Below are 18936 nucleotides of genomic sequence, written 5' to 3'. Positions count from 1 at the left end.
CCATCTTACCCCCAAAATGACGGAAAACACCCATATATCAGCCATTTTGGCACAAAATTGGCAGGTATTTTTCGGAAACTTATCACCGAGCGTTACTTTCCCCGTGTGCTTAACACCAAGAAAAATATTACCGCCCGCCCACTTTTTTGGGGCGGAATCAGCAGAACGGGCGAATTCAACGCCCGTAATATCGCCCAGTGTTACTTTCCACGCAGAATTAACGCCGAGATTCAATATTAACGCTGGCCCACTGTTTTTTGTCGTAAAGAGCATATTTACCCAAACTAGCGGCCATGGAGATCGCCCATCGTCAATTTCACCACCTCGCACATATCGCCCACAATATCGCTCGCCCAAAAAAACGCCCACAAAAAGTGGAACTAATCTGAACAAATCACAGCATTATGGACGCCATGTTGTAGATCACATGTCACGTCCTTTAAAAGGCTGCTGTGCTTCAATCTCGGCGGAGTTCAGATGTACTCTGCAGGTCATTGGAGTTGATGTGAACATCTGTAAAAACATCTTGACCATACTGTGACCAACTGGAATTGAAGAGCTGTGTTCGTCGGGACATTCCTTATTTGTGACCAATCAGTGGATAACAGAGAGCTACTGCAATGGGGCCTGTCCTTTCTCACCCTCTCTTGGTGACCAAATACATGCAGCAGACTCGAGATCGCCGAAGGAACACTCCACTGCATTATGTGCCCAATGTAAGAAATGGCAGACAGATGAGGAGGACCAGATGTTACACCTCCCGCAAGTACAAGGAGAAGCATTCTTACCTCGACTTGCCCAACACCACCTGCCTTTGGAGACTGCGCTTCCACAAAGAGGTTATCACTGAGGTATGCCAGCTGATAAGGGCAGATCTGCAGCCTGCCAGCACCATCAGTACTGCACTGTTCGTCAAGGTCAAAGTCACCACGGCACTATCGTTCTACGCCTCGGGTTCTTTTCAGGCCACAGCTGGCGATAGTTGCGGATTTACTCAGCATGCCACTCATCATTGCATTACACAGGTCACTGAAGTCCTGTACACACACAGGAGGAACTTGATCAGCTTCCCTATGACCAGCGAGGCACAGAGTGAGAGGGCTCAAGGTTTCTCCAGAATTGCAAACTTCCCCAAGGTGCAGGGAGCAATGGATTGTATGCACACTGCAATGCGGGCACCTTTTCAGGATGCTGACATTTTCAGGAACCGCAAGGGATTCCACGCCCTGAATGTCCAATGGGTTGTCGGCTACCAGCAAATTATACTGGCAGTGAATGCTCAATTTCCAGGCAGCATCCATGATACTCACATCCTGCCTGAGAGCACTGTATCTGACTTGTTTAACAATCAGCCACAAGGTCATGCTGGATGCTTGGTGACAAAGGATATGGTCTCGCCATCTGGCTGATGGCTCCCCTGCGTGACACCCATACCGAGGTCGAGAGGTGATACAATTAGAACCACAGAGGAACTCGCAATATCGTGGAGAAAAGCATTGGAGTGCTGAAGCAGTGCTTTAGATGCCTGGACCACTCAGGAGGCAAGCTCCAATACCACCCTGAACAGGTAGCTCAATTCATGGTGGTATGCTCCATGCTGCACAACTTGGCTATCAGGAGGGGACAAGAACTGCCTGATGAGCCTGACAGTCCATCTCACCAGAGAGAGGAAGAGGAGGACGAAGAGGTGGATGCTGACATCGGCCCAGACAATCAGGCTGCGCTGAAGAAGCCATGCCCCCACCCCCTTGTAGACCGCATGAAAGGGCCCATGGTGGCATGATAGCTGCAAGTGCCTAACGTCAGGAGCTCATCAAAGATCGCTTTGCCTGAAAGAACGTTGGTTTTATTTACAAGGCTGACGCACTGCTGGGTGTGCAGGTCATACATCAATTGGTGGCATCACCTTAGTGACAGTCAAAGTTTAAGTTGATTGAAGTTAAGTGCGATTATATCCTTTGATGTTAAGGAATCACCAGCGTGTAATGGTGCAGCCAACTGAAGCAATGTGCTACAAGGTTTTGTTAAATAAAAAACATTTAAACCAAACATTAGTCTGAAATCATCAGTATTTCTGTACAAACCGACCCTTGCCCCCGCTTCTCCTCCCCACCTCTATCCCTTCCCCTCATGACTCCAAACCGCCTGGTCGAGGAGGTCCTCGGCGATGCTTCACTGGGGGGGGGGGGGGGGGGGTGATGGCTGAAGTGTTGCTTGGACAGATACGGGAGAGGACGGTCCCGAGGTGAGAACGTGCTCAGAGCCAGAAGCAAGATGTTGCTCCTGGCTCTCATGTGTGGTTGGCAATGGGAGTGCGGCACCTTGGGGTGCAGTGCCATGCTCCGGGACCACTGGGAGCCCTCTGCCACCAGTGTTCCTGGCTACCAGTTCCAGGGTCTCCTCCATCCCTTCCATGTTATATCTTATTTTTTAGACAAAAGTTCGGTACCAACTATGTTCTTGGTGCTTAGTAGGCTTTTTGCTGCTGGTGAATCTCCGTCGTGCCTCCACAACAGCCAGACAAGCACACACCACAGCCACACACGCCTTCAGTCCCTGTGAGCTCCCTCTCCTCTTCTGCGCATGTCATGATGATGCTTGACCTCCTGAATCATGGGAATCGAGTGTTGCTGTGCCGTTGCTAAGGACAGCCACACTTTATGGCAGAAGGTCAAAAAATTTTAACGCTACCACCCATTCGATATTGCTCACGGTAACGGCCATTTTCAAAAATGGAGACTAGGTGTTTTGAGAATGGGCGAGAAGCTGGCGATCAAAAAACCCTTTTTTAACGCACATGCCGGAAATAACGCCCATTTTTGGGTGATAGCGCAAAAGTGGAGGTTCTAGCTCCATATCTTTTGTTGCGTATAACCATGCACGTTATGTATGATGATTATTTTGTTGTGATTACTTCTTCATTAAGGAGGGAGAAGTGTAATATAGAGCTCCACCTAGTGGACTATTGCTCCACCTATTGGACTACTGTGGTAATGCAACTGTTGCTGTAAATACAATAAAAGTCAGATGATGTAATGGAGCCACCTTGTGTATGTATGTGTTTGTGAAGTCATAAAGAATATATCACATTAACCTTATCTCCCTGGCCTGCTACCTTCATGGATCTGTGGACATGCACTCCAAGGTCCCTTTGTTCCTCTACACTTCTCAGTGTCCTACCATTTAATGTGTATTCCTTGCCTTGTTGGACCTCCCCAAATGCATTACCTCACACTTCTCTGGATTGAATTCCATTTGCCACTGTTCTGCCCATCTGACTAGTTCATTGATATCATCCTGCAGTTTACAGCTTTCTTCTTCATTATCAGCCACACAGCCAATTTTAGTATCATCTGAAAACGTCTTAATCATACCCCCTAGATTCAAGTCTAACTCATTGATATATACCACAAAAAGCAAGGGACCTAGTACTGAGCCCTATGGAACCCCACTGGAAACAGCCGTCCAGTTACAAAAACACCCATCAACCATTACCCTTTGCTTCCTGCCTCTGAGCCAATTTTGGATCCAACTTGCCACTTTTCCCTGGATCCCATGGGCTTTTACTTTCATGAGGGAAACAGGGAAATGGCAGAGACTTTGCACAAATATTTAGTATCGGTCTTAGTAGAAGTCCCTAAAAGCATTCCAAAAATTGATAATTGAAAAATTGGGAGGGGGAAACTTAAAACAATCACTATCACTAGAGAAAAAGTACTAGGCAAACTAATGGGACTAAAGAAGGGCAAGTCCCCTGGACCTGATGGTCTGCATCCTAGGGTCTTAAAAGAAGTGGCTGCAGAAATAGTGGATGCATTGGTTGTAATCTACCAAAATTCCCTGGATTCTGGAGAGGTCCCAGCAGATTGAAAAACTGCAAATGTAACACCCCTATTTAAGAACGGAGGGAGACAGGAAGCAGGGAACTATAGACCAGCTCGTCTATTATTGTCATTGGGAAAATGATGGAGTATATTATTCTTCTTCTTAGGCAGTCTTTCAGTGTCGAGGATGACTCGCTTCCACACTAATATGAGTTCTCAGGTGACTGATGAGACCAATGTGGGACCGACAGTCTCTGTCACAGGTGGGGCAGATGGTGGTTGAAGGGACGGGTGGGCGGGGTGCTTGGGTTGCCGCACGTTCCTCCTGCTGTTTGAGCTTGGCTTTCGCGTGCTCCCAGCGAAGAGACGCGGGGTGTCCGGCACCTTCCCGGATGCTTTTCCTCCACTTTGAGCGGTCTTGGCCAGGGATTCTCAGGTGTTGGTGGGGATGTTGCACTTTTTCAAGCAGATTATGAGCGTGTCCTTGAAGCATTTCCTCTGCCCACCTGGGACTCGCTTGCCGCGTTGGAGCTCTGAGTAGAGCGCTTGTTTTGGTAGTCTCGTATTGAGCATGCGGACACTGTGGCCCGTCCATCAGAGCTGATCGAGTGTGATCAATGCTTCAATGCTGGGGATGTTGGCCTGAGCGAGAACACTGATGTTGGTGTGCCTATCCTGCCAATGGACTTGCAGGATCTTGTGGAGGCAGTATTGGTGGTACATCTCCAGTGCTTTGCGGTGCCTGCTATACATTATTAAGAAAGTAGTAGCAGGACATTTAGAAAATCATAATACAGTCAAGCAGAGTCAGCATGGTTTTATGAAAGGAAAATCAGGTTTGACAAATTTGCTGGAGTCCTTTGAGGATATAATGAGCAGGGTGGATAAAGGGGGACCGTCCTTGTTTAATCCATGTCTTTCTAAATGAAGATTGATCCTGTCCCTCAATAATGGATATTGAGGGTGTGAGGACAGTAATGGATATTGAGGGTGTGAGGATAGTAATGGATATTGAGGGTGTGAGGGCAGTAATGGATATTGAGGGTGTGAGGGCAGTAATGGATATTGAGGGTGGGAGGGCAGTAATGGATATTGAGGGTGTGAGGGCAGTAATGGATATTGAGGGTGTGAGGGCAGTAATGGATATTGAGGGTGTGAGGACAGTAATGGATATTGAGGGTGTGAGGGCAGTAATGGATATTGAGGGCGTGAGGGCAGTAATGGATATTGAGAGTGTGAGGGCAGTAATGGATATTGAGGGTGTGAGGACAGTAATGGATATTGAGGGTGTGAGGGCAGTAATGGATATTGAGGGCGTGAGGGCAGTAATGGATATTGAGGGTGTGAGGGCAGTAATGGATATTGAGGGTGTGAGGGCAGTAATGGATATTGAGGGTGTGAGGGCAGTAATGGATATTGAGGGCAGTAATGGATATTGAGGGCATGAGTGCAGGAAGAAGACATGGCAATTGAGTATTCCTTGCTGTGTTGAAGAGAGAAATGTGAAGCAGGATAAGGAAGGATAGATAGTGGGGCAAAGGTAGGGTTATGGAGGGCTGTGTAGAAATTAAGAGAGATGTGACGGGGAGTCTTACCTTCGCACTTTTGATGAGGTCATTAATTTTTTTTCTACGTTGCAGCCAAGTCCTGGGAACAATATGTGTGTCATTGACATCATCTGCCATCGCTCTCCGTTTTTGCGTTTCGGCCATCGGAGAGGAAAAGATCCTCCTTCTTGCTGCTGATATGCCCTATCAGCAGTGCCATTGCTACCTCCAAGCATCTAGGGGCTTGGCTTGAAGACATGCTCCCTGCTGAACCTCCCCTTTAGGGAGCTGCAGGATACCTTTAAGTCTCGATGACCCTGGCAGTTACGTGCTCCCCCACTGGGTGTGCTGCCCAGTGCCATACACGACACAGACCCAGCGCCGATTCCCTTGTGCGGGCTGAGCACAAACCTATCGATCACCAGCTCAAAGGTACATAGCAAAAGTGAGAGCCGGTGAATACCCACAGCCTATTCATCATGGGGTGCTTCGCAACAATTTCAATTCAGTTTAGGAATATTGGTTAAAGCCTCTAAACACAAACAGCTCATCCACCACTTTAGACATCGACTCCCTTCACCACCGGTGCATCGTGGTTGCAGTGTGTACCATCTACAAGATGCACTGCAGCAACTCGTCAAGGCTTCTTCGCCGCAGGGTCAATATCCTGGAACTCCCTACCCAACAGCACTGAGGGAGCACCTTCACCACACGGACTACAGTGGTTGATGAAGGCAGCTCACCAGCACCTTCTCAAGGGCAACTAGGGACGGGCAATAATTGCTGGCCTTGCCAGTGATGCTCACATCCTGAGAATAAATTTTTGAAAAGCAAAAGTGCTGGACTTTCCTTCACTATAGTGCAGGAAAATCAGGCGAGGGGACCCACCATAATGTCCCTGCCCTGACCGGAATTTTATTGCCCCCCACCCCAGCGATGGAGGCTGACATCCACCCAGTCATTGCCATGTTCCATATCAATGATGGTGGGGAGGCAGTGCCTGGCAACCCAGCTGACCGCAGGCATCACCAGAAAAGGGCCAGTAGTAGTTCCCAGGACAGTGGCACAAGTCCCACTGATACCCCTGTTGGAGGGAAAGGCTTTGGGCATCTCTCCCTCTCCTCAGGCCCAAAAGGCTTACCATTTTGAGGTCTTGACTTCATCTGATGCCTGTAGAAAAAAATACATCTTATCCCACCGTTGGAGCTCTTCTGCTCCCTTGAAGTGGCCATCTCCCTTCTAGTGCAGCAGAGCGCAAACATCTTTCTCCCCGGCAACATCAGGCTCTCTCTCAGTGATGGAGAGCCATCGAATAACCCCACCCCCTCTTCATCAGTAATAAATCGTGACCCAGGACAATGAGTTAGGGTCACGATGGGGAGTTGAAGATCCCACCCCCACATCCCCAACGCCCCACCCCCCCACCCCCACCCCCCACATCCCCCACCCCCACATCCCCAACCCCCCACATCCCCCTCACCCCTCACATCCCCAACGCCCCACCCTCCACATCCCCAATGCCCCACCCCCCCACCCCTCACATCCCCCACCCCCCACATCCCCCCCACCCCCCACATCCCCCTCACCCCCCACATCCCCAACACCCCACCCCCTCACCCCCCACATCCCCCACCCCCCACATCCCCAACGCCCCACCCCCCCACCCCTCACATCCCCCACCCCCCACCCCCCACATCCCCCACCCCTCACATCCCCAACACCCCACCCCCCCACCCCCAACCCTCCACATCCCCCTCACCCCCCACATCCCCAACGCCCCACCCCCTCACCCCTCACATCCCCCACCCCCACCCCCCACATCCCCAACGCCCCCCACATCCCCCACCCTCCACATCCCCCACCCCTCACATCCCACATCCCCATCCCCCACCCCCCACATCCCCAACACTGCACCCCCGACCCCCCACTTTGACCCCCTATCTCCGCCCCAAGCTCCCTCACCGGCTGCCCTTTCTCTCAGGGGGCAAGGGGAACCGTAGCCCCAAATATCTCCCACATTCGCTCAGTTTCTTTCCAGATCAGAAACAGATCTCTCCCACCAGGACTAGGAAGGGTTAGTCTCGAAAACATTTTGAAACAAAATATAAAACAAGGCCGCAGTATAGGGTGTAGAGAAGCATCAATTCAAGGTGAAACAACATTATAATCCATGACACAAAGCTGGTTGGGGAAAGGACGATTGAGTGTAGACATATTCTGGGGAAAGGAGCTAGGTACAGACAGACGCAGGGAAAGAGTGCTGAGCACAGACAATCTCCGGGGAACTGAGCTGGGGAGACAAACAGACACTGGGGAACTGAGCTGGGTACAGATACATTTGGTGGTGGGGAGGGGGGCGAATTGAGCTGGGAACAAACAGACGAATGTGAATTGAACTCGATACAGACAGACCCGGGGACCTGGAGCTTGGCACAGACAAATTCTGTGAAAGGGAGCTGGGTGCAGATAGATACTGGGGAAAGGAGCTGGGTACTGAGAAGGTCAAGGGGAATCGAGCTGTGCAGACAGGGGGCAAAATTCCCATGTTGCGCACCTCCCGTTGGTGCCTCCTGGGGGCACTAATGGGGCGCGAACCTGTTTTCATCCGGGGAGGGTTGGGGACGGGGGGGAGGAGGGCTGCAACCGGCTCCTGAGTTAGTGGAGGTGCTGACACGGTAGCGCCACGCTCTGCTAGTAGCCCCCCGGGTTGCCTGCCAACCACCAATGATGTCATCGGCGTGCGTCACAACCACTTAGCGTCCCATGGCGACCCCTTCACAAACCGAGTATATCTCCACTCCTGGGGCGGAAGTTAAACAGTCAGCCCATCTTGCTGCTCTGTGGCATTGTCCGGGCCGCCATCATTGAGCCCGGCGCTCTGGAGCTGGGTACAGGCTGCGGCCACAGCACCACGCCACCATGGTGGCCCAATGGAGGCCCTGCAGAGCGTGCAGTGGTTCTCCCTTTTAACGGAGGCGGAGGGGTGTTGAAACGTGTCCCGCCCGAGTAGTGCCCTGGATACCGCCCCAACAGGAAGTGACACGCACGACATTGCGCTCCACTTTCTGTGAGGAGAGGTAACCGTAAATACGCTTCCGGGGCAGAACTTCGGCGCCAGCTGCAGACTGTCCGGCCCTGGAGAGGTTACCGTCCCAACTCGGGTGATAGCCAATTTCGACACCACCGACTCAGGAGGAAAGGAACGGGGGACAGACTTGTAAAATCACAAAAGGAAGCCATTTAGCCCATCGTGTCTGTGCCAGCTGAAAAATAGATATCCAACCTAATCCCGCTTTCCAGGTGTTGGTCCGTAGCCTCATAGGTTACGACACTTCAAGATAGCGGGAAGGGAGCTGGGTACAGACAGATTGAGGGGAAGGGAGCTGGGTACAGGCAGACCCTGGGGAATGGAGCTGGGTACAGGCAGACTGAGGGGAAGGGAGCTGGTACAGGCAGACCCTGGGGAACGGAGCTGGGTACAGGCAGACTCTGGGGAATGGAGCTGGGTACAGACAGACCCTGGGGAATGGAGCTGGGTACAGACAGACTTGTAAAATCTTAGAGTGTTACGGTACAGAAGAAGACCATTTGGTGCATCTCGTTTGAGCCGGCCGGAGAATAGCTATCCAGCCTAATCCCACTTTCCAGGTCTTGGTTTGTAACCTTCAAGGTTACGATACTTCAAGTCAGGGGGGATGGAGCTGGGTACAGACGGACCCTGGGAACATGAGTTGGGTACAGACAGACCCTGGGAACATGAGTTAGGTACAGACAGACCCTGGGAACATGAGTTGGGTACAGACAGACCTTGGGAACATGAGTTGGGTACAGACAGACCCTGGGAACATGAGTTGGGTACAGACAGACCCTGGGGGATGGAGCTGGGTACAGACAGACCCTGGGGAATGGAGCTGGGTACAGACAGACCCTGGTGAATGGAGCTGGGTACAGACAGACCCTGGGAACATGAGTTGGGTACAGACAGACCCTGGGGGATGGAGCTGGGTATAGACAGACCCTGGGGAATGGAGCTGGGTACAGACAGATCCTGGGGAATGGAGCTGGGTATAGACAGACCCTGGGGAATGGAGCTGGGTACAGACAGATCCTGGGGAATGGAGCTGGGTATAGACAGACCCTGGGGAACGGAGCTGGGTACAGGCAGACTCTGGGGAATGGAGCTGGGTACAGACAGACCCTGGGGAATGGAGCTGGGTACAGACAGATCCTGGGGAATGGAGCTGGGTATAGACAGACCCTGGGGAATGGAGCTGGGTATAGACAGACCCTGGGGAATGGAGCTGGGTATAGACAGACCCTGGGGAATGGAGCTGGGTACAGACAGACCCTGGGGAATGGAGCTGCAGATACAGACTGTGGGGACTGGAGCTGGATACAGAGAGAACACAAGAATTAGGAGCAGGAGTACGACTCCATAAGATCATGGCTGATCATCGTCCTCAACTTCACTTTCCTGTCTGATCTTAGTATCTCTTGATTCCGCTGGACTGAAAAAATGTATCTAACTCAGCCTTGAATATACTCAGAAACTCAGCATCCACAGCCCTCTGGGGCAGAGACTTCCAGAGACTACAGCCACCTGAGTGAAGAAATTCCTCCTCATCTCGGTCTTCAATGGTCTTCCCCTTATCTTGAGACTGTGCCCCCTTGTTCTAGACACTCCATCCAGGGGAAACAACCTCTCAGCATCTACCCCTTCAGAATCTTGTATGTTTCAATGAGATCAGCTCTCATTCTTCTAAACTCCAGAGAGTATAGGTGCAATCTACTCAATTTCTCCTCATAGGAGAACCCTCTCATTCCAGGAATCAGTCTGGTGAACCTTTGTTGCACCGCCTCTAAGGCAAGTATATCCTTCCTTAGATAAGGAGACCAAAACTGTGCACAGTACTCCAGGTGTGGTCTCACCAAGGCCCTGTACAATTGTAGCAAGATTTCCTTACTCTTATACTCCAACCCCCTGTGCAATAAACGACAACATGCCATTGTATTCCTTATTGCTTGCTGTACTTGCATGCTAGCTTCCTGTGTTTCCTGTACGAGGACCCCCAAATCTCTCTGATCACCAACATTTAAAAGTTTCCCACGTTTAAAAAATATTCTGTTTTTCTATTCTTCCTACCAAAGTGAATAATCTCACATTTCCCCACATTATACTCTATCTGCCACCTTATTGCCCACTCACTTACCCTGTCTTTATCATTTTGCAGGCTCTTTGTGTCCTCCTTACAATTTACGTTCCCACCTAGCTTTGTATCATCAGAAAACTTGGATACATTACGCTGGGTGACTTCATCTAAGTTATTAATATAGATTGTAAATAGCTGAGGCCCCAGCACTGATCCTTGCGGCACCCCACTAGTTACAGCCTGCCAACCTGAAAATGACCCGTTTATCCCTACTCTGTTTTCTGTCCGTTAACCAATCTTCTTACATGCTAATAAATTATCTCCAATCCCATGAGCCCTTATCTTGTGTAATAACTTTTTATGTGGCATCTTATCGAATGTCTTTTGGAAATCCAAATATACTACATCCACTGGTTCCTTTTTATCTACCCTGCTCGTTACATCCTCAAAAAACTGTGATAAATTTGTCAAACACGATTTCCCTTTCATAAAAACATGTTGACTTTACCTAAACATGTTATGATTTTCTAAATGTCCTTATACCACTTCCTTAACAATGGATTCCAGTATTTTCCCGTGAGTGATGCCGGGCTAACTGTCCTGTAGTTCCCTGTTTTTTCTTTCCCTCCTTTCTTGAATAGCAGGGTTACATTTGCTACCTTCCAATCTGCCGGGATCGTTCTGGAATCTAGTGAATTTTGGAAGATCAAAACCAATGCATCCACTATCTTGGAAGTCACCTCTTTAAGAACCCAAGGATGTACGCCGTCAGGTCCAGGGGATTTGTCGGCTTTTAGTCCCATTAGTTTCTCTAGGACTTTTTCACTACTTATATTAATTACGTTAAGTTCCTCAGCCTTATTAGACCCTTGTTTCCCCACCATTTTTGGTATGCTTTTTGTGTCTTCCACTGTGAAGATAGATACAAAATATTTGTTTAATGTTTCTGCCATTCCTTATTCCCCATAATAATTTCTCCTGTCAGAGACCAGGGGAAGGGGATTGGGTGCAGACAGACCAAGGGACAAGGAGCTGGATACAGACAGACGCATGGAAATGTAGCTGGGTACAGACAGACTCTGGTGGAATGGAGCAGGATACAGAGATGCTCTAGGAAACGGAACTGGGTAGAGACAGACTCAAGGGTAATGGTGTTTGATACAGACAGATGCTGGGGAAAATGAACGTGGTACACCAGACACTTAGGAATGGAGCAGGGTACAGCCAGATCCAGGTGAAGGGAGCTGGGTACAGACACAGTCTTGTTGAGTGGAGATGGGTACAGACACACTCTGGGAAATTGAGCTGGATTACAGAGGGGAAGGAGTTGGGACAGACAGACAGACTCTGGAAAGGAGAACAGGGTGACAGACTCTGGGAAGGGAGCTGAGGAATCGTGGGTACAGATAGATGCAGGAGGATGGGAGCTTGGTACAGAGAGACTCTGTGCGAATGGAGCTGTGCACAGGCAGACCAAGGGGAATGGAGCTGGGTACAGACAGACCCTGGGGGATGGAGCTGGGTATAGACAGACCCTGGGGAATGGAGCTGGGTACAAACAGACCCTGGGGAATGGAGCTGGGTATAGACAGACCCTGGGGAATGGAGCTGGGTACAGACAGACCCTGGGGGATGGAGCTGGGTACAGACAGACCCAGGGGGATAGAACTGGGTACAGACAGACCCTGGGGGATGGAACTGGGTATAGACAGACTCTGGGGAATGGAGTTAGGTAGACAGACCCTGGGGAATGGAGCTGGGTATAGACAGACCCTGGGGAATGGAGCTGGTTACAGACAGACCCTGGGGGATGGAGCTGGGTACAGACAGACCCTGGGGGATGGAGCTGGGTACAGACAGACCCTGGGGGATGGAGCTGGGTACAGACAGACCCTGGGGGATGGAGCTGAAAGACTCTGGGGAATGGAGCTGGGTACAGACAGACCCTGGGGGATGGAGCTGGGTATAGACAGACCCTGGGGGATGGAACTGGGTATAGACAGACTCTGGGGAATGGAGTTGGGTAGACAGACCCTGGGGGATGGAGCTGGGTACAGGCAGACCCTGGGGGATGGAGCTGGGTACAGACAGACCCTGGGGAATGGAGCTGGGTATAGACAGACCCTGGGGAATGGAGCTGGTTACAGACAGACCCTGGGGGATGGAGCTGGGTACAGACAGACCCTGGGGGATGGAGCTGGGTACAGACAGACCCTGGGGGATGGAGCTGAAAGACTCTGGGGAATGGAGCTGGGTTAAGACAGACCCTGGGGGATGGAGCTGGGTATATACAGACCCTGGGGAATGGAGCTGGTTACAGACAGACCCTGGGGAATGGAGCTGGGTACAGACAGACCCTGGGGAATGGAGCTGGGTATAGACAGACCCTGGGGAATGGAGCTGGGTACAGACAGACCCTGGGGGATGGAGCTGGGTACAGACAGACCCAGGGGGATAGAACTGGGTACAGACAGACCCTGGGGGATGGAACTGGGTATAGACAGACTCTGGGGAATGGAGTTGGGTAGACAGACCCTGGGGAATGGAGCTGGGTATAGACAGACCCTGGGGAATGGAGCTGGTTACAGACAGACCCTGGGGGATGGAGCTGGGTACAGACAGACCCTGGGGGATGGAGCTGGGTACAGACAGACCCTGGGGGATGGAGCTGGGTACAGACAGACCCTGGGGGATGGAGCTGAAAGACTCTGGGGAATGGAGCTGGGTACAGACAGACCCTGGGGGATGGAGCTGGGTATAGACAGACCCTGGGGGATGGAACTGGGTATAGACAGACTCTGGGGAATGGAGTTGGGTAGACAGACCCTGGGGGATGGAGCTGGGTACAGGCAGACCCTGGGGGATGGAGCTGGGTACAGACAGACCCTGGGGAATGGAGCTGGGTATAGACAGACCCTGGGGAATGGAGCTGGTTACAGACAGACCCTGGGGGATGGAGCTGGGTACAGACAGACCCTGGGGGATGGAGCTGGGTACAGACAGACCCTGGGGGATGGAGCTGAAAGACTCTGGGGAATGGAGCTGGGTACAGACAGACCCTGGGGGATGGAGCTGGGTATATACAGACCCTGGGGAATGGAGCTGGTTACAGACAGACCCTGGGGAATGGAGCTGGGTACAGACAGACCCTGGGGGATGGAGCTGGGTACAGACAGACCCTGGGGGATGGAGCTGGGTACAGACAGACCCTGGGGGATGGAGATGGGTACAGACAGATCCTGGGGAATGGAGCTGGGTACAGACAGACCCTGGGGGATGGAGCTGGGTACAGACAGACCCTGGAGAATGGAGGTGGCTACAGACAGACCGAAGGGAGCAAGATACTGATGGACTCTGGTTGAATGGATAATTATAAGATAATGAAGGGAATTGATTGTGGGGTTTTTTCAGTTCACTGAGATTTTATTACATGAAAGCAATGAAATACAGAAGATAATTTAGGATCAAAGATGTGCAGATATAGTCTGAGCATGAGCCAATGAACTGGGAGTGGAGCTGGGTACAGACAGACTCTGGAAAATGGAATTAGGTACAGACAGCATCACGAGGAATGGAGCTGGGTACAGACAGACTCTGGGAAACCGACAGACTCAGCAGTCAGAAATATAAGAACATAAGAAATAGGAGCAAGAGTAGGCTATTTGGCCCCTCGAGCCTGCTCTGCCATTGAATAAGATCATGGCTGATCTGATTATGGACTCAGCTCCACTTTCCCGCCCACTCCCCATAACCCTTCACTCACTTATCATTGAAAAATCTGTCTATCTCCACCTTAAATTTATTCAATGACCCAGCCTCCACGGCTCCCTCAGATTTACAACCTTCTGAGAGAAGAAATTCCTCCTCATCTCAGTTCTAAATGGGCGGCCCCTTATTCTTAAACCATGCCGCCTAGATCTAGATTCCCCCACGAGTGGAAACATCCTCTCTGCATCTACTTGTCGAGCCCCCTCAGTATCTTATATGTTTCAATAAGATCACCTCTCATTCTTCTAAACTCCAATGAGTAAAGGCGCAAAATACTCAACCTATCTTCATAAGTCAACCCCTCATCTCCGGAATCAACCTAGTGAACCTTCCTCTAATGCAAGTATATCCTTCCTTAAATACAGAGACCAAAACTATATGCAGTACTCCAGGTGTGACCTCACCAATACCCTGTACAGTTGTTGCAGGACTTCTCTGCTTTTATACTCCATTCCCCTTGCAATAAAGGCCAACATTCCATTTGCCTTCCTGATCAACTTGCTGTACCTGCATACTAACTCTTTGTGTTTCATGCACAAGGACCCCTAGGTCCCTCTGTATGGCAGCACTTTGCAATTTTTCTCCATTTAAATTATAATTTGCTTTTCTATATTTTCTGCTAAAGTGGATAAATCACATTTTCCCAAATTATACCCCATCTGCCAAATTTTTGCCCACTCACTGAGCCTGTCTATATCCCTTTGCAGATTTTTTGTGTCCTCCTCACAATTTGCTTTCCCACCCATCTTTGTAGCATCAACAAACTTGGTTACATTACACTCGGTCCCTTCATCTAAGTCATTAATATAGATTGTAAATAGTTGAGGTCCCAGCACCAATCCCTGCGTCACCCCACCAGTCACTGTTTGCCAACTGGAAATTGACCCATTTATCCCGACTCTCTGTTTTCTGTTAGTTAGCCAATTCTCTATCCATGCTAATGTATTACCCCCAACCCTGTGAACTTTTATCTTGTGCAGTAACCTTTTATGTTACTGCATATTCACCTTATCAAATGCCTTCTGGAAATCCAAATACACCACATCCACTGGTTCCCTTTATCCACCCTGCTTGTTACATCCTCCAAAAGCTCCAGAAAATTTGTCAAACATGATTTCCCTTTGATAAAACCATGCTGATTCTGCTTGATTGAATTATGCTTTTCCAAATGTCCTGCTACTGCTTCCTTAATAATGGAATGCAGCATTTTCCCAACGACAGATGTTAGGCTAACTGGTCTATAGTTTCCTGCTTTTTGTCTGCCTCCTTTTTTAAATAGGGGCATTACATTTGCGGTTTTTAAATCTGCTGGAACCGCGCCAGAATCCAGGGAATTTTGGTAGATTACAACCAATGCATCCAATATCTCTGCAGCCACTTTTTTTTAAGACCCTAGGATGTAAGCCACCAGGTCCAGAGGACTTGTCCACCTTTAGTCCCATTATTTTACCAAGTACTACTTCTTTAGTGATAGTGATTGTATTAAGGTCCTCCCTCCCTATAGCCCCTTGATTATCCACTATTGGGATGTTTTTAGTGTCTTCTACCGTGAAGACCGATACAAAATATTTGTTCAACATCGGTGCCATTTCCGTTACCCATTATTAATTCCCCAGTCTCATCTTCTAGGGGACCAACATTTACTTTAGCCACTCTGTTCCTTTTTATCTGCCTGTAGAAACTCTTACTGTCTGTTTTTATATTTTGTGTTAGTTTACTTTCGTAATCTATCTTCCCTCTCTTTTTATTTTTTTAGTCGTTCTTTGCTGGCTTTTAAAAATTTCCCAATCCTCTGGCCTCCCACTAGACTTGGCCACATTGTATGCCTTTGTTTTCAATTTGATACCATCCCTTATTTCCTTAGTTAGCCATGGATAGTTAGTTAGCCAATCCTCAATCCATGCTAATATATTACCCCCAATCCCATGACCTCTTATCTTGTGCAGTAACCTTCTATGTGGCACCTATAAGAATGCCTTTGGAAATCCAAATACACCAGTGGTTCCCCCTTAACCACCCTGCTTGTTACATCCTCAAAGAACTCCAGCAAATTTGTCAAACATGATTTCCCTTCATAAAACCATGCTGACTCTGCTTGACTGCATTATGATTTTCCAAATGTCCTGCTACTGCTTCCTTAATAATGGACTGCAGCATTTTCCCAACGACAGGTTAGGCTAACTGGTCTATAGCTTCCTGCTTTCTGTCTCCCTCCTTTTTTAAATAGGGGCGTTACATTTGCAGTTTTCCAATCTGCTGGGACCTCTCCAGACTCCAGGGAATTTTGGTAGATTGCAACCAATGCATCCACTATCTCTGCAGCCACATCTTTTAAGACCCTCGGATTCAGGCCATCAGGTCCAGGGGGCTTGTCCACCTTTAGTCCCATTATTTTATGGAGCTGTGTACAGACAGCTACTGAGGAAATAATGAAGTTACAGTCAGACTCAGGGAAAGAAGCTGAGCGCAGACAGAAACTGGGTACAGACAGGCACAAGGGAATGGAGTTGGGTACAGACAGACCTTGGGAAATGGAGCTAGGTATAGACAGACCCTGGGGAATGGAGTTGGGTACAGACAGACCTTGGGCAATGGAGTTGGGTACAGACAGACTCTGGGGAATGGAGCTGGGTACAGACAGACCCTGGGGAATGGAGCTGGGTATAGACAGACCCTGGGGAATGGAGTTGGGTACAGACAGACCCTGGGGAATGGAGTTGGGTACAGACAGACCCTGGGGAATGGAGTTGGGTACAGACAGACTCTGGGGAATGGAGCTGGGTACAGACAGACCCTGGGGAATGGAGCTGGGTACAGACAGACCCTGGGGAATGGAGTTGGGTACAGACAGACTCTGGGGAATGGAGCTGGGTACAGACAGACCCTGGGGAATGGAGTTGGGTACAGACAGACCCTGGGGAATGGAGCTGGGTACAGACAGACCCTGGGGAATGGAGCTGGGTACAGACAGGCACAAGGGAATGGAGCTGGGTAGAGACAGTCCCTGGGGAATGCAGCTGGGTACAGACACGCTCTGGGGAATGGAGCTGGGTACAGACAGACCCTGGGGAATGAAGCTGGGTACAGACAGACTCTGGGGAATGGAGTTGGGTACAGACAGACCCTGGGCAATGGAGCTGGGTACAGACAGGCCCTGGGCAATGGAACTAGGTACAGACACACTCTTGGGGATGGAGTTGGGTACAGACAGACCCTGGAGAATGGAGCTGGGTACAGACAGACCCTGGAGAATGGAGCTGGGTACAGACAGACCCTGGGGAATGGAGCTGGGTACAGACAGACCCTGGCGGATGGAGCTGAGTGCAGACAGACCCTGGGGAATGGAGCTAGGTACAGACACACTCTTGGGGATGGAGCTGGGTACAGACAGACCCTGGGGAATGGAGCTGGATAGATAGACCCTGGGGGATGGAGCTGTGTGTTGGCAGAATCCCAGGTGGGTGGCAAGATCCAAACAGACTCCTTTGAGACAGGACCTGGGATGAGACAGACGCACAGAACAATATGACTGGCGTGTGTATTATGCGATTGTTTGGCACTTACTTGGCTGACAGAATGATGACTCTTGCCTCCAGTTCCTTGGCTTCCAGCAGCATTGATGTCATGTTTGTTGTGCCTGGTTCAAACTGCAGGACCTTCTCAGCCTGTAGTTGGTGCAGGGATTCAGAATTACTACACGATTGTCCGAAATCATCCTTTTCAGCCTCTTCCCTTCAACGACACCTTTGATCTCCAGCAAAGATCAGCTTAAAGGCGATCCAATAACTAGCGCCGTCTGGAGCCAGTGTGAGCTATGGGGTTCTCTGCACTGGGCATGCAAACTAAGGTAGAACAAGACCAAAAGAAGGGTGCGTGCATCTGATAGAGTAGAATAGAGGGGAAAAAAAGCATCTCAACCTAATTATATGAGTTGGTCTGTCTTTCAAAAAAAAAAGTCTTAAAAGGGATTGAAGTCTGAGGAAAAAGTCATGGCTTGATTCTAAAATGTAACTTGCAAGTTAGTCTTTATTCAACATGCACGTGTCCTGATGACAAGATTTGGTTAGGTTGGGCCGACTCGTGTTCTTTAACCATTCTCATCGACAAACCAAAAGAATCTGTTTGAAACTAACAGCGTGCTACCAGAACAGTCTCATTGGTCATTCTGCGACTGCGGGCTGGCTACTCCGTTAGTTTACGATTGGTGGGCTCGTGCATTCTACATGCAAATATACCTTTGGTCCTCGCCTGCTGTCAAACGAATGTTGGTCGTTGTTCTCAAAGTTCCTTTTTTTATTCTGATGAGTAATGTGCACAGAGAAAATATGTAGACACAGAAGAATATTATAAACAGTTGAAAATGACGTGTAGTAAGCAATTTAACCCTCTTTCCTCCTCAGGGTCAATACGTATCACTGGAGCTTGCAAATAAAAACAGCTCTTCAGTTGTTTGAAGGCTCTGTGAAGTGGTTCTGTGAACTGGCTCTGTGAGACGTTCTGTGACACTGGCTCTCTGACACTGGCTCTGTGATGCTGGCACTATGATACTAGCTCTATGACACTGGCGCTGTGACACTGGTTCTGTGAGATGCTCTGTGAAACTGGCTCTGTGAACTGGCTCTGTGAACAGGCCCTGTAACACTGGCT

At 49.7% G+C, this 18936-nt stretch overlaps 1 protein-coding gene across 1 annotated transcript in view; it reads right to left on the bottom strand.

Moving 5' to 3' along the window:
• Window positions 1-18936, bottom strand: part of LOC139232955 (glutamate receptor ionotropic, NMDA 1) — a 395631-nt gene that overhangs the window by 165812 nt on the left and 210883 nt on the right. The window contains exons 4-5 of the mRNA XM_070863452.1: window positions 18525-18587; window positions 17854-17954 (exon numbers count right to left, since the gene is read on the bottom strand). Of these exons, the coding sequence (XP_070719553.1) occupies window positions 17854-17954; window positions 18525-18587 (164 nt within the window). The remainder of the gene's footprint in view (window positions 1-17853; window positions 17955-18524; window positions 18588-18936) is intronic.

The sequence above is a fragment of the Pristiophorus japonicus genome, chromosome 20 (genome assembly GCF_044704955.1).
Source record: "Pristiophorus japonicus isolate sPriJap1 chromosome 20, sPriJap1.hap1, whole genome shotgun sequence".
Taxonomy (NCBI): domain Eukaryota; kingdom Metazoa; phylum Chordata; class Chondrichthyes; family Pristiophoridae; genus Pristiophorus; species Pristiophorus japonicus.
Note: the sequence above shows the minus strand (reverse complement) of the source record. Positions and strands in the feature narration are given on the sequence as shown.